The sequence below is a fragment of the Ochlerotatus camptorhynchus genome, unplaced genomic scaffold (assembly GCF_037179485.1).
Source record: "Ochlerotatus camptorhynchus isolate MF236.1 unplaced genomic scaffold, CSIRO-AGI_Acam_v1.1 ptg000074l, whole genome shotgun sequence".
NCBI classification, from domain to species: domain Eukaryota; kingdom Metazoa; phylum Arthropoda; class Insecta; order Diptera; family Culicidae; genus Ochlerotatus; species Ochlerotatus camptorhynchus.
Window position 1 is genome coordinate 142,962 of NW_027040564.1, and position 14,002 is coordinate 156,963.

At 38.4% G+C, this 14,002-nt stretch overlaps 1 protein-coding gene across 2 annotated transcripts in view; it reads right to left on the reverse strand.

The window, feature by feature from the left end:
• Positions 1-14,002, reverse strand: part of LOC135697567 (medium-chain specific acyl-CoA dehydrogenase, mitochondrial-like) — a 31,702-nt gene that overhangs the window by 5,877 nt on the left and 11,823 nt on the right. For both annotated transcript variants that reach the window (XM_065217336.1, XM_065217335.1), the window contains one exon: positions 13,166-13,424. In XM_065217336.1, coding sequence (XP_065073408.1) covers positions 13,166-13,424 — 259 coding nt within the window. The remainder of the gene's footprint in view (positions 1-13,165; positions 13,425-14,002) is intronic.

Here is a 14,002-nt window from a genome sequence, read left to right on the forward strand (position 1 = left end):
TAGCAATAACATACTAAATTTTTTCGACATTTGGACAAGTAGAAGCAAAGTTATAGCGATATAAGCGATTTTTTAAATTCTTCCATAGTAATTCCCATACAAATTTCAAATCATTGGCGCGACCTCTAAACCTTCATCAATCTTTACCAATTTTTGCACAGGTTCATATTTTGGGGCTATGAATCGAACTGGAGGGTGGCCCATCAGAAATTCATCACTTTTTTCAGAATGAAGCACCCTAGTGAGCAATCCCGCTATGCCATGTTTTTATTGAAATGAAATATGTGCACTACAAAATGCGGCTGATTTCGAGATGCCGATGATAGAACAGTTGGTAACACGCAGTTCAAACGGAAAGGCTGCCTGAAGAAAAAAGAAGCCTAACTTTCTTCAACTCCAGCTCTGTTTTGATAGTTTTGGGATCTTTGCAACGTGCCGTCTTCACAGATTTTTTCAATTGGGTGAACTTCCGGTGAATTTGGTGGGTTCACATCTTTTAGCTCAAAATTGACTCCGTTGGCTCGGTACCACTCCAACACGTTTCGAGCGTAGTGGCAGGATGATAGATCAGGCCAAAACAGAGTTGATTCTTTGTACTTTCTTATGAATGGCAACCCAAGCAAAGTCTGAGATCAAATTGAAATCTAAATTTGATGTTGTGATTTCGTTGATTATGATTACTAAGGTTGTTGTCGTTTTGGTCGTTAAGGTTAACATATCAAAATTAAGAGCACAAAAAACTTCCTGTGACATCATATTGAAAAATATTTCTGCTACCAGTGAGAGCAAACTGAAAACTCAATATGATATCAATTTTTCCTGTTGATAACAAAACAAGTATTCAATTTGATGTTATACTAAGGCAATGAAAACAAACCCGCAACAACATATTTTTGAAGAGCAAATGTACAGCAAAATGAAATCAAATTTGTCAATAGCGTAAACTGGAATCAAATTATGATTTTAGTTTGATGTTGATATCAAAATTTGATTTCAATTTGCTGTCATTTTGATGCTTGACTTTGCTCGGGAAGAGACGCTTATTAAGGCACTCTTCCGTGTAAATCGCACCGTTGATTGTTCCGGAAGTGATGAAGGGAGCGCTTATTTCACCACATTCGCAAATCACCTGCCAGATCAGGAAATTCTTTGCAAATTTCGATATTCCTCCAGAACATCGAACTTAGACTTTGCAATGGAATATTCTTGCCTAGGAAGTTGACGGAAGTCGGCCTTGACGTAAGTTTCGTCATCTATCACGAAGCAACACGATTTGGTGAGCAACTTCATGTACATTTTCCGGGCGGGGGTTTTCTCAGTGATGTTTTGCTTTTCATTCCAGTTTTGGGCTTTTGCACCTTGTTAACATGTAGCCCAGCACGCTTCATGGTTTTCTGCACAAAACCGACTGACACCTTGAACTTTTTAGTGACATCTCAAATCGACATGTTTGGACGGTTCTTGAACTGTTGCACCACTTTCCTGGCCATTTTAATGTACATTGGACCACTTTTACGACCACCGCCTTCCTGCCATTGGGCACTCAGACGCTTCTTGAAGGTTCCTATCACACGAGACACAGTTGTATTTGCAATTCCAAGCTTTCTGCTATCCATCAGTGGGACTGTCTCTTGGGGCCTCATAGCCTAGTCAGTAAAGGCACGGTATAATCAAGCCGGAGGCGGCGGGTTCGATTCCCGGTCCGGTCGAGGGAATCTTTCGGGTTGGAAATTTTCTCGACTTCCCTGGGCATAGAGTATCATTGTGCTTGCCACACAATATGCAAATTCATGCATTGGTATTGGCATCGAAAGCTCTCAATTAATAACTGTGGAAGTGCATTTAGAACACTAAGTTGAGAGCACGCAATAAGCTAATATGCGCTAAGCAATAAAGCTTGAAATGCGAACAAGAAAAAGAAGCGGTGGGACGCCTCTGGATTTTGATTGAAATTGCAGAACATTTTTTTCATGGACAACTTCTTGTTTCGACGACAAGTTCCAGTCATAGTTCCACTGTATGAATAGCTATGTAACTTACACTATGAATAAGATTTAAAAAAAAAATCATGTTTTTGACTCATACGGTTCAAAGTACAGAAGATTTTTGGTGTGTCATTTTTATCGAATACACTCTTTAGTTGATTTTCCTGATTGAAACGCAAACTGATGGCTGCTCAAAGGATTACTTTTCAAAAAAATTGATTTGATGTGTTTATTTATAAGCTTTTCCATGATTTTAGCATTACGGACCATAAGCTTATTGGTCTAAACGATTTAGGTGAAGTCTTATCCTTATTGTGAGCTTCCGCAATAAATACAACACGTACTTTGCACCATGATGATGGTATATACCCACGCATAAGACTACACACTTAATTCAGATCACCGAAGTCGGTAGGATTTTACCGGGTTTTTGAATAGCAGAACAAGTCGGTAAAATTTTCAAATGACCGTTACACGTGAGAAATCAAGAAAGTGTATAAATTTTATTTTTCATAAATAAATTAGTTACACGTGAGAAATCAAGAAAGTGTATAAATTTTATTTTTCATAAATAAATGGGGCAAACTGAACAAATTCTGTACAAGTTCGGAATAAATTTTCTAAAAATTGGATTTTTTACTGATTTTTAAACTTTTACCGAAAAGTTCTGTGGTTCAAAATTTACCGAACGACGGAGGCCTGGATGAGGAGAGATGAAGTAAGTACGGTGGGTGAGCCAGTAGTGGAGGTACTAAGCCAATTTATTAATAGAAAAATAACTATACGATGTACACACAATCGTTATAAGTCAATTTATAGCTTTCAACCTCTATTTTGATAGAAAAATATTACTTTGTAATATAATTGCATGCAATCTTAGAAAACTCGTCCTCCATCAATAGGAACACTGCTCCAGTAGTTGTGGTAGTTGCTAACTTTGGTTCCTTTATAGGAATGCGTTGGTTTCTTATGGGTTCCACTATTATAGGAACACTACCGCAACTATAGGTGCAAAGGAGTGAAAATCTTTAGGAAAATTAATTATTTTCCGTCACTTTTGGGCATATTTTAAGATTTAAATATGCAAATATGCTTTATTTTAGGAGATCTACCGATGGAAAATAATAATATCCGGGTCCCCCTCACTATTCCGGCACAAACTCCATACCACAACTATAGGTATACCACTATTACTGGAACACCTACCCTATTTCATTACTTTTTATTTAGAAAGGCAGGAAATATTCCATCCCTGCCAGGATATTTGAATCGTTCAAATGAATGGCTCATTCTACGTTAGAACTAGTAAAAATTCCATCAGCTATGTTTTTTCCATCATATGTAGATAATAAATCAGCATTGGACATCTATTAATGCTAGATTCATCATGAGCATTTATCTTGGGTTTGATTTGATCAGTATTGTCCTCTGTTTTTACTTATAAGTACTGAACACGGAAAATGTGTGCATCATTAATTCCTATGATTCAGTTTCATCGAAAGCATAGAAATTGTTTTCACTTTTGAGACTTCCTAAGCCATTGGAATGATGTTTGGAAAGGACTTTTTTGCAGTCTTGCAACTACAGGAGTGTTTTCAATGTTTTCACATATACGCCTCCAGTTCATTCTTTTTGATCTTCTTATTTCTTTACTATATTCTTTTCGTGCTTTCTTTCTCAGTTTCTGAAGCGTTTGTTCTTCCAAGATACGTCTCTATCATTTGAACGTTCAGTAACTAGGCAACTAGCGTGAAATGCCTGTTGAATTAAGCTTGATACTTGCACAAAAGCAGCTTCTAGTTCCTGAATTGTGCAGGAATTCGATCTTCTTGTGTTAAATTTGAACAGTATAAATCCCAGTTAGTTTTCCTGGGATTCCGAAAAATCACTTTTTTTTCAATTCGTTTGCCTGATAACCGAACAATATTTGTCTGTGGACGGACAAGGATATTTCATCCGATACATGCCAATTTTCAATGTTTTCTGATAAGCTGGCACCACATAGATTCCGATCAATACCTCCCCAACTAATAATTTTCACAATGTAAACGCTTAACTCATTTCATTTATACAGCTTCAAGCTGTATTCTAACGTTATACGATATGAGGCAACCTTTACTCAACCTCTATACAAGCAAATACTTATGGCTGTGAGGACGGTTGGAACAAGCTCTTATTGCACTTCCATTTAAGGTGTTTCGCTGTGAGATCCTTATTCTCGTAACCACTTTGGAACTTTAAGTGCACAAATATCAGCTCCAACGATACGTACCATAATGAAACTGTTACTCCACGTTTGCAATTTCATGTGAATTTCAGGTGAAATTATGGGACATTGATTTCCGAGATGTGTGTAATTGAAAAATCGAAGTGAAGGTGCATATATAGCCTACGTGTTGGCCATTTGTGGACTCTAAAGGGAATCACCTTAGCGCTTCTTAACAGCTGTTATCCTGCTGTTTAGTTGTATGCGAACTTGAAAGGCGCCTATTCAACCTTTTCCCGGTTATCCAATAATCACTAGACAGCTTCTCTTGAAGCCGGGTTAAAAATTTTTTACGCTTTTTTTGTTAGAGCAATTGATTGAGTTTATTTTACTGTGAGAATTCTTTTCTAATTGAATTAATAAAGGTTGGATCACAGCCTTTGTTGCAAATATCAATATTGTTAACTAACAATATTTTCTAAAAGGAAATCACCCCGATTATTGACTTCAGTGCTACTCCATACTGTATGGTGAGCATTCGCATCACATCCGAAAATGAACGGTTTGTTGTTTCTTTTAACAATAAAAGATCCAGGAAAGTAAGCGGAAGCCACATGCATTTCCTTCTCTACACGCGAAGTTGGAACCTGAGATTATAACAATATCTCTTTTGGTTTTATTCTGTTATTGGTAAGAAATTAGTTTGCCATTGACGAGAATGGCTGCTCTTGGTGCTAGCTGATTTTTGTCGTACATCACCTTACCTGACTGTGTAGGTATTCAGTTTGTTTGAGTAAATTTGTTATTGTTTTGACTTTAGTTTCCATAGCTATTCCTGTTGTTCGTACTATTGTCTTGGCAGTTGTTGTTGTTGATAATAATTTTATCTGCGTTATGATTGTTCATTGTGTGTTCAGTAAAGTATTTGGTTTTACGATCACCCAAATTTATCATGTAATTTGAAATGTACTTATTTGTATGTAAATTGTTTGTTTTGTGACCCTTGTTAAGACCACGCTCTAATGGTACTGTACGAGAGGTTCTATGATAGTTGTTAGCATTTTGTCTGGACCCCACAGCATCTTTAGATCCAGAGCGTTGTTGAAAAGTAATCTGTGATCCTTGTATGGTGTTACTGGTTCCTTCGGGAATTTTACTAATTCCACCGATAAGCACAGTACTTTGCAATCTGAACTTCTCTTCTTACTTCCAGTACTCTTATGCTGTTCTAGATGGATCTTCAGCTGCTCATCCTTCTTGCCCCCATTCAGACCAAATATATATTGAAATGCAATATATGATAATAAATAAATATGACAAATTACAAATAACCTTTATTTTTTTTTTGTGATTTAACTTTCTTTAACCGATATTATTTCAATGCCACTTATGCAAAAACATGCGTCGGAAAGGAGCTGTTTTGAACTTTTAATCAAGTTGTGTTCAGTGAGACTCCATCTACATTTAAAACTAATTCGACATGTAGCTGATTAATGGTGTTTTTTCCAAGATTCTCCATTCATCAGTATTTAACCCTTCATTTTAATACGTAATACGTTAATCCTCCGAGCAGGCAGTATACCTCTCGGAGGCAAAAAAAAAACAACAGTGAACTAAGGGTAATTACAATGTTTTAATTATACTCCGGAAAACTTTTCGCCTAGCCGATTTCCACCACCGTTCACACCACAAGGTAGGGCGATGCATGCTGGCCGAAAGAGTGACATTAACAGGATAGAATAATTTCAGGACATGGAATATTTTTCTCGTCCACAGCAGTAACTTCTATTTCTCCGAAGATGGTAATGGTAGAAATTACGCTTTTCAGCCACACACATAGAAAAATTCATGTAAATTTGGTATTTATAAGTGTGCAGTCAGCTGGTTCCTGATGCAGACGACAACTAGATACCTCATCCTAAAAAAAAAACATTGTCCATACAATCCAAAATTGCGTATGGCAACCAACTGTTGTGTGGAAAATTCAACTTTAGGGTAGTTTTCCGGAATGATTCCTACCTTAACACTCTTCATCACATCACGATAAAGAGGTTTAGTAGTTCAACAGCCGACAATAGTCACACTAATATGAGCAGTTCTGAGCGTTGTAAAAACAATTTCAAACAGTTTTGGACAATTCTGTCGTTTCTGTGAATAGAGAAGCAAGCAGCAGATAAATGTAAACAAAGAAACACGTCATATGTGTGCGTGATGCTGATAAAATGCTAATAGAAGCGCGGACGCTGCCTAGATTGACGAGAATACGTTATTTCCCCTACTTAGTACTTTCCTGAATATAATGACACTTCCTAAAAGTATATGCTCCTTTTAAATTCTCTAAAGGAGATTTTTTTATTACTATCGGACAGGTTAAGGCCTCATTTTGAAGGAGTATTCAACTTCTAGATAGAGAAATGATTTCATAATCATGAAATGATCATCAAACTATCAGTATACTATCCTCTCGTATGAGTTACTGACATACTGTCGAGAAGAGACGAACCAGCCAGCAGATTATTAGTAGGAATCTACTACGGTGCAGTCGGCACAAAAATAAACTAGAAATATGTTAGTACACTAATGGAAGAGATGTAGCTTTTTATGAAGGAAATCTTTATTATTCGTCAAGATTCTATTTTAATTTCTTACATTACCTATGCCAAACAACTATTACACCAAACAACTTTTTGTCAAATGACCATTACGCCAATCGACTTGATGTAAAATGACCTACAACCGTAGCGAATATTGTATTGACTAAATACGTTACCCCGTACCGTCCATTGCCCTCCCTTAGAGTTATCTACTTCAACTGCATGAAAGAACCCCTTCCATGTGGCCTATACCCTCCACGAGTGCTGCACATAACGCTTGGCTTAATTAATGCCATTTACAAAAGCGTTGAAAGCATTGATGCCGAAGTAGCCAAGCCGTGAGCCATAAGAAGCAGAGTAGCACCATACACAACCAATATGGATTCACCGGCAAAAAATGCCATAAGCCTATTGAACATAGTTCAATTCTCAGCATGGATGGATCGGTTGGGTTATTACGAAAGGTATCAATACCGTATTTCAGGCATAACATTTGATAACGGCACAAAAGCAGTTGTAAACAAACTTTCTAAGGCCCTTTACACGCGAACCAATGTACGCCCACGCAAACCAATACCACTTTCGGAAAGGTGATAGTTCCCCTTATCCGATGATGTTGTTGGTTTGCGTGGGCGTACTTTGGTTCGCATGTAAAGAGCCTTAGTTTGTTTACAAATGCATTTGTGCCGTTATCAAATGTTATGCCTGATTTCTAACATAGAGATAACCAATTTTAAGTTTATGTTTTTCAAACGTTTGAGCAGGTTTCAGTTATTCTTCAAAGATACAGTATGACCCATAAAAAAATGCGACATTGATTACAGCTTATTTTTGGGTTTATTTTAAAACTGTTTTTACCACTATTTTATATACGTGTATTCGTTAGAATCTCTACTGTCAAGTGATGTAAACAAAACAGTGATTTTCGTTTTAAAAGTTTGCAAAAATGTACGCAAAAGAAATTGTTACCAGTTTGCTTCTCGCCCAAAAGTCAGTGAAAGAGATAACAAAGATCGTAGGATGCCACCGGTCCACTGTTCATCGAATTAAACGTTCTCTCCTTGCTGGACCACATCCACGGAAGCCAGGAAGTGGACGTCCGCGATCGGCACGCACTCCAGGGGTCATCAGATCGGTCAAAAGAAAAATAACGGTGAATCCGGTAAGATCGATCCGGAAATTGGCAAAACAAGCCAATATCTCCAACACCTCGATGCAACGGTTGGTCAAAGATGACTTGAAGGCTTCGTCTAGGGCTAGAGTGAAGCGCCACCTGATAACGAACCGGATTAAGGGACTGCGGCTTGAGAGATCTAAGCGGCTTCTCTCCATCTTGAAGAAGAAAAAACCAATAATCGTGTTCTCTGACGAAAAACTTTTCAACATCGATCCGGTGTCCAACACGCGCACTGACCGGTTTATTTCGCCGAAGAAGATCGAGGAGGTTCCTGAGAACATAAAATTTAAGTTTACCACCAAGCATCCTGCAGGAGTTATGGTTTTCGGAGCAGTCGCGTCCAACGGCTTGAAAATGCCTCCGGTATTCATCAAAGAGGGTCTAAAAGTGAATACGGAGGTCTACATCGGCATTTTGAAGGACCATCTGATGCCATGGATTAAGCTCAACTTTGGAGAAGACCAATTAGTCGTTTTCCAGCAGGATGGAGCGCCCTGCCATACTTCTAACAGGACCCAAGCTTGGCTCACCGAGGACCTGAATTTTTGGTCGAAGGAGCTTTGGCCCCCCAGCAGCCCGGACTTGAATCCATTGGATTATTCAATATGGGCCTATGTTCAGGCTAAGGCCTGTGAAACCCCCCATCCCAGTGTGGATTCGCTCAAGTCATCCATTCGCAAGGCATGGAACTCGATGCCAGCGTCATATATTACGACCGTGTGTTCCAGATTTCGACCCCGCCTGGAGCAGGTGATCGAGAACCAGGGAGGACACATTGAATAAATGTATTCAAAACATGTCAAATAAACATGGGAAAGCAAAAATATATTTGTTTCAATCAGCAGTTTAGAAGGAATCACATTTAATTGGAAAAAATGTCCCATGTCGCATTTTTTTATGGGTCATACTGTATGCTAGACCTAGAATACGAGCAGCACACCAATCGAAGAGAAACAATACTTCTCAACAGTTTGAAGCTTCACATTTTGAGGATTCAAGTTCCACAATTTGGGAAATCAATGCAGTCTGCTTTGGGAAAGTTTAGTGAACAAGCTACCGAATCTGTTCATTTTATCTTTTCTAGGGCTTGAGATAGATAAGGTGCCAGAATCATCTGACAATTATGAGAAAGTCAACACGTTTTTTGATTTTGCTGCTGATTTTCATTTGGGGATTTTAACCATTTATAATCATGTTTAAACAAACTTCCGATTAGTATTTTCCATTTAATTCCACTACTTTATTTGCTTATCCTTGACAGATACGCGTATTTCTTCTACAATGTGCAGACTTCTTCAGTGTCTTGTACTTATACTCGACTGCATGTCGAGTATTAGTACAAGACACTGAAGAAGTCTGCACATTGTAGACGAAATACGCGTATCTGTCAAGGATAAGCAAATAAAGTAGTGGAATTAAATGGAAAATACTAATCCTTCTCTCTCTCATTATACAGGTATTCCACTAAGACACCCACATTCATCAAGAAACTTCCGATTGTTCAATTGTTCAAAATCTCATGGACGGGCTCGAAATAGATCAGACCATGGCGGATGATAAGTGAAAAAAAGATAAAAAAGGAAGATCCAGGAGCGGTGTTTGTTGGGTGCTGTCCCAGACAACCAGAAGTCATATAACAATGTACAGACAGTATCGTAAATTGCTACAGTTTAAGTCAAAATCGCATATTAGAATGGCATACCTCGCATTATGTTTAAGTAAAATCGTATAGAATGCAAATTTTCGACTTATATGCGATGACTCATTTTTCCGCGGTACTGTATCACAAATTTAATCGGATTACATCGTAAGACTTTTCAAAATGGATTTGTTATTACAGATCAAATCGCATATGATGTTAAATCAACTCGTTTAAAATTAAACGAAAATATGCACGTATATGGCCTCCACTTTTGTACGTAAAAGCCATTTCTTTGCATTATATACGACTTGTTTGTTTGTATATATGTTTGTATATCAGCAAATCCCAACGTCTCAAGTCGTGATTTGGCTAAAAAGATCGGCATGTCGCAGAGCTACGTCCAGAATGCAAAGAAGAGAGCTGGACTACATACATACAAGGTACAGAACTTCCCAAACCGCGATGAGCGGCAACAATCGACGGCTAAAACTCGGGCACGGAAGCTCTACGAGAAGATGCTGACAAAATATGGCTGCTGTGTGATTTTAACAAATTTAAGAAGAAGAAAATGTCGAAGTTCGCCTCCAAATATCTCATTTGGCAGGCCATCTGCTCTTGCGGACTGAGGAGTGAGCCTTTCGTGACAAAGGGCACAGTAAATGCCGAGATCTACAAATCTGAGTGCCTCGAGAAGCGCCTTTTGCCGTTCTTGCAGCAACACGACGAAACTCCGCTCCAGATTTGGCATCATGCCACTATTCCAAAAGTGTCCTGGAGTGGTATGAGGCCAATTCTGTCCATTTTGTTCCAAAGGACATGAATCCGCCAAACTGTCCGGAGCTGCGCCCGGTGGAGCAGTACTGAGCAATAATGAAGCGGGAACTTCGGAAGAGCAAGAAGACAGTCAAAGACGAGAAGGACATGTTAAGAAAATGGAAAAAAAAACTGAGAAACTGGTACCGGATGACACTGTAAAGACTTTGATGTAGGGCATCAAGCGAAAATGCGTTCAATTTTACACTCAAGGCTCCATCGATTAACTTTTCTTTTGATTTTTGAAGTAAATATATGTATAAAACTACCCTAAAATTTTGGTTTGATTCTAAACATTATAAGAAAATTGGCATGACATTTTCGGTGTCGCAATAATTTCGTGTTCGCCCTTTACCGTGAATCTGACCGTTTTTAATCTGAACACTTTTTAATTTGAACCCCACTAATCTGCACACCGTGCAAACTGAAAATTGCTCAAACATCATCCAGCATATGGAATGGAGAAAGTGAAATGGACGACTGTGAAACAGAACGCAGAATCTAAACAAAACAGCTAATAAGGCTACCAGAAACATGCATTTCTGATGCTGATAGGGTTACTAGAAGTGCAAATTAAATGAACTATTTTTTTTTCTTTGATTTGTTTTCCGTCGATCTTGTTTCCCGTACTGAGTACCAAAGCTACCGACACCAGGGACGCAGCTCCCACACCTGGACCCTACCTATCGACCCATCAACTCATAGACCGGGGTCCAACGGCTTTACTTCCCTTCCGAAGGCAGGCGTGATCAGAGATTTTGTGCCTCAGAAAATTCCAGCGGCACCGACTGGGATTGAACCCAGGCCTATTGGGGAGAGAGTCAATCACGTTTACCACTACGCGCCGTTGCTTTAAAAAATGAACCCTGTTAATATGCAAGTGTCGTTCAGATTAGCGGGCGTCCACGGTACAAGTTTCATCCCAACATTATGACCAGTATTGTAAATGGTCACCGTAGTCGACATATTTTCTGTGATAATCGACTGCTTTTGCTGCCGACACTTGCAAAAATAGCTAAAAAATTACAGGTCCAAACTAAAATGTCATGTGACAGGCTCTGTCATACGCAGTGTTCGGAAAATCATTCTCAAATCTCATTCATTGAGCCTCCCTGCGAGTATAAACTCACGTGCGAATATGGCAAACAAAATTCACGCTTGAGATTATCATGCATATTCACGTACTCACACTCATAACGCCGAAAAATCATTCCAGCTTCAATCTCATAAAAACCAATCAAACGTCAATTGATGTCATGCCTATGCATGTTGTGTTAGTTTTCCAACCCCTGATGCACAAACAATAGTAATAAAAATGAATAACACCAAAATATAAAGCATTGAATTTTTGAACCTGAAAACTCACAGGTGATTTTTGCAACGTTGAATTTTGCAAGGCAAAATCATAGGCTCATAAACTCATGCATGAGATTTGAATTTTTGAGTTTTTCCAAACACTGGTCATACGACACTGTTGCCGAAGACCGTCACGAATGTATGTATTTTAGTTTGTAAACAAACGTAAACAAACCAGAAAATGAATTTTAAATTTTTCCGCCACTATTCAATTCATATTTAAGAAAATTGAAGTAGTTTAGGCATTGATATTGTTCACAATAACAAAAGTAACTGTATCTCAGCATACAACATCCAAAATATGTGAAAACCTTTCAAAAATATATCAAAATCGATAAGATTTCAATTTCATAAATTAATAAGCCTTTTTGTGAATCTTTCAATGGAATGGCCCTTTTTGTTAAGCCGTTGTGCATGTCATCAGAAATGGTACGCCCTTTGCTAAGTCTTTTCGCAACGTCAAATAAATTCAAAACAAATCATCGGCCTCGCCTCAAGCAGTAGGGCCTAGCTTTGGTTTGAAAATTTTCAATCATCGGCCCTTCTACGTCACTAGGCCTATCAATGAAATGAAATAAATGAATGGTTGGTCGTTTTAGCGTGCGGGCCTATTAATGAATTGAAAAATTTCGTTGATTGGGCGTTTCGAAAATCGAGTTATTTTTAATGATTTTTCTCGATTATGCGGAACTTTCCTACATGATTAGAGCTATCAAGCGGTACTAAAGAATGGTATCAAAACCCGATTTGTTTACGTTTTGGACATAGGCCCATTTCAAATGTTACTCGAGACATGTCATATGATAGTTATTTGAAAATTTTCTTTTTGCTTGAATGTTATACCGTTTGTGTTGTGTAAGAGAGATGACGGCAGAGCCTGAGAGTACGAATAAAAACAGACTGTCACGCACGACAACGAAGCGAGTGCCGTAAAAAACGTCAACAGTTTCAACCCCTGGTTATGACAATCAATATCATATGTTCGGGATCCCTAGCTGCACTATTTCCAAATAGGTAAATGAAAGGTAAAAGCCATATTTTAAAATAGTGACGAATTCAGCGATACACAGCAAAAAATTAATTTTGATATCACATCAAAGTGGATGCACATCAATCTTGTCAAAAATATGGTGTAATATTACTTGCCAAAAAGGACAAAATTATCATTACTACAGTGCATGAACTGGCATTACGCTGCTTTTACTGCATTTTTTTTATTTTTTGTGGCCATAAAAATTACATGAGATTTTCGACATGATTGAAGCGCATCCTCTTGGATGTAATACTTAAATTTATTTTTTTGCTGTGTACTTTTTTTTGTAATAATATTGTTCTACCGTTTTATGTTCAGTTTCCAACTCTCTGAATCCATAGTCTCATTTAAGTACTTACCAATATCAGTCGGAATATGGTTATTCATCAGACCCAGTTCCCAGGCCTTGCGGACGACGGGCCATGGGTATTCGCCGGTCTTGTCGTAGTGAGCCGCCACCGGAATGATTTCCTCTCTGACAAATTTCTTGGTCATGTCGACGATTTCGTTCTGCTCATCGGTCAGCGCGAAGCACGGTCCCATCGAAGATCCCTCGACGGCGGGAGCTGCCTTCGAAGACAGGGCACGGCATGCCGGACGGACGGCCGATTTGATGAGCTGTGTAGCACAAAGATCATATTGATTTAAGCTAAGTAGGTAAATATCAACAATTATTGAATGCGGATGAAAAAGTAAACTGCGGCACGAGTTGCGGCTCTACTTCGAGCCAATTCCGTCCATGATGAGGTAGGCAACTTTGCTTATCAGCAATCGGAAGGGTAGACAAAGTCTGAAGTATCAATCATAGATAAGCACCAGGCACCATGAAGCGTAACAATTTGGTACCGAAAACAGTTTAACTCGCTTTGATAACGTGTGTACTTGGGGAGGGATTTGCAGAAATTAAATTGAATAGCATATGATTAGATATTAAATACTCAAAAATATAAATTTAATTCGAGAAACTTCCGGCTGAGATAAGCTCAAGGAAGTCTTAATTTGTAACATTGACGGGTTATTTAAATAAAGAAGAAATAAACAACTAGGTCAGTGTTTCAAATATTGATTACACGAATAAGAAATTTAACCTCCAGAGGCCTTTGCGAATAAAAAAAATGTCAAAACAAGTTTATATATGCCATCCATTTTGCAACATCTCTCTCTCCACTTTGTTTCAAGATAGAGGGTTCAATGTC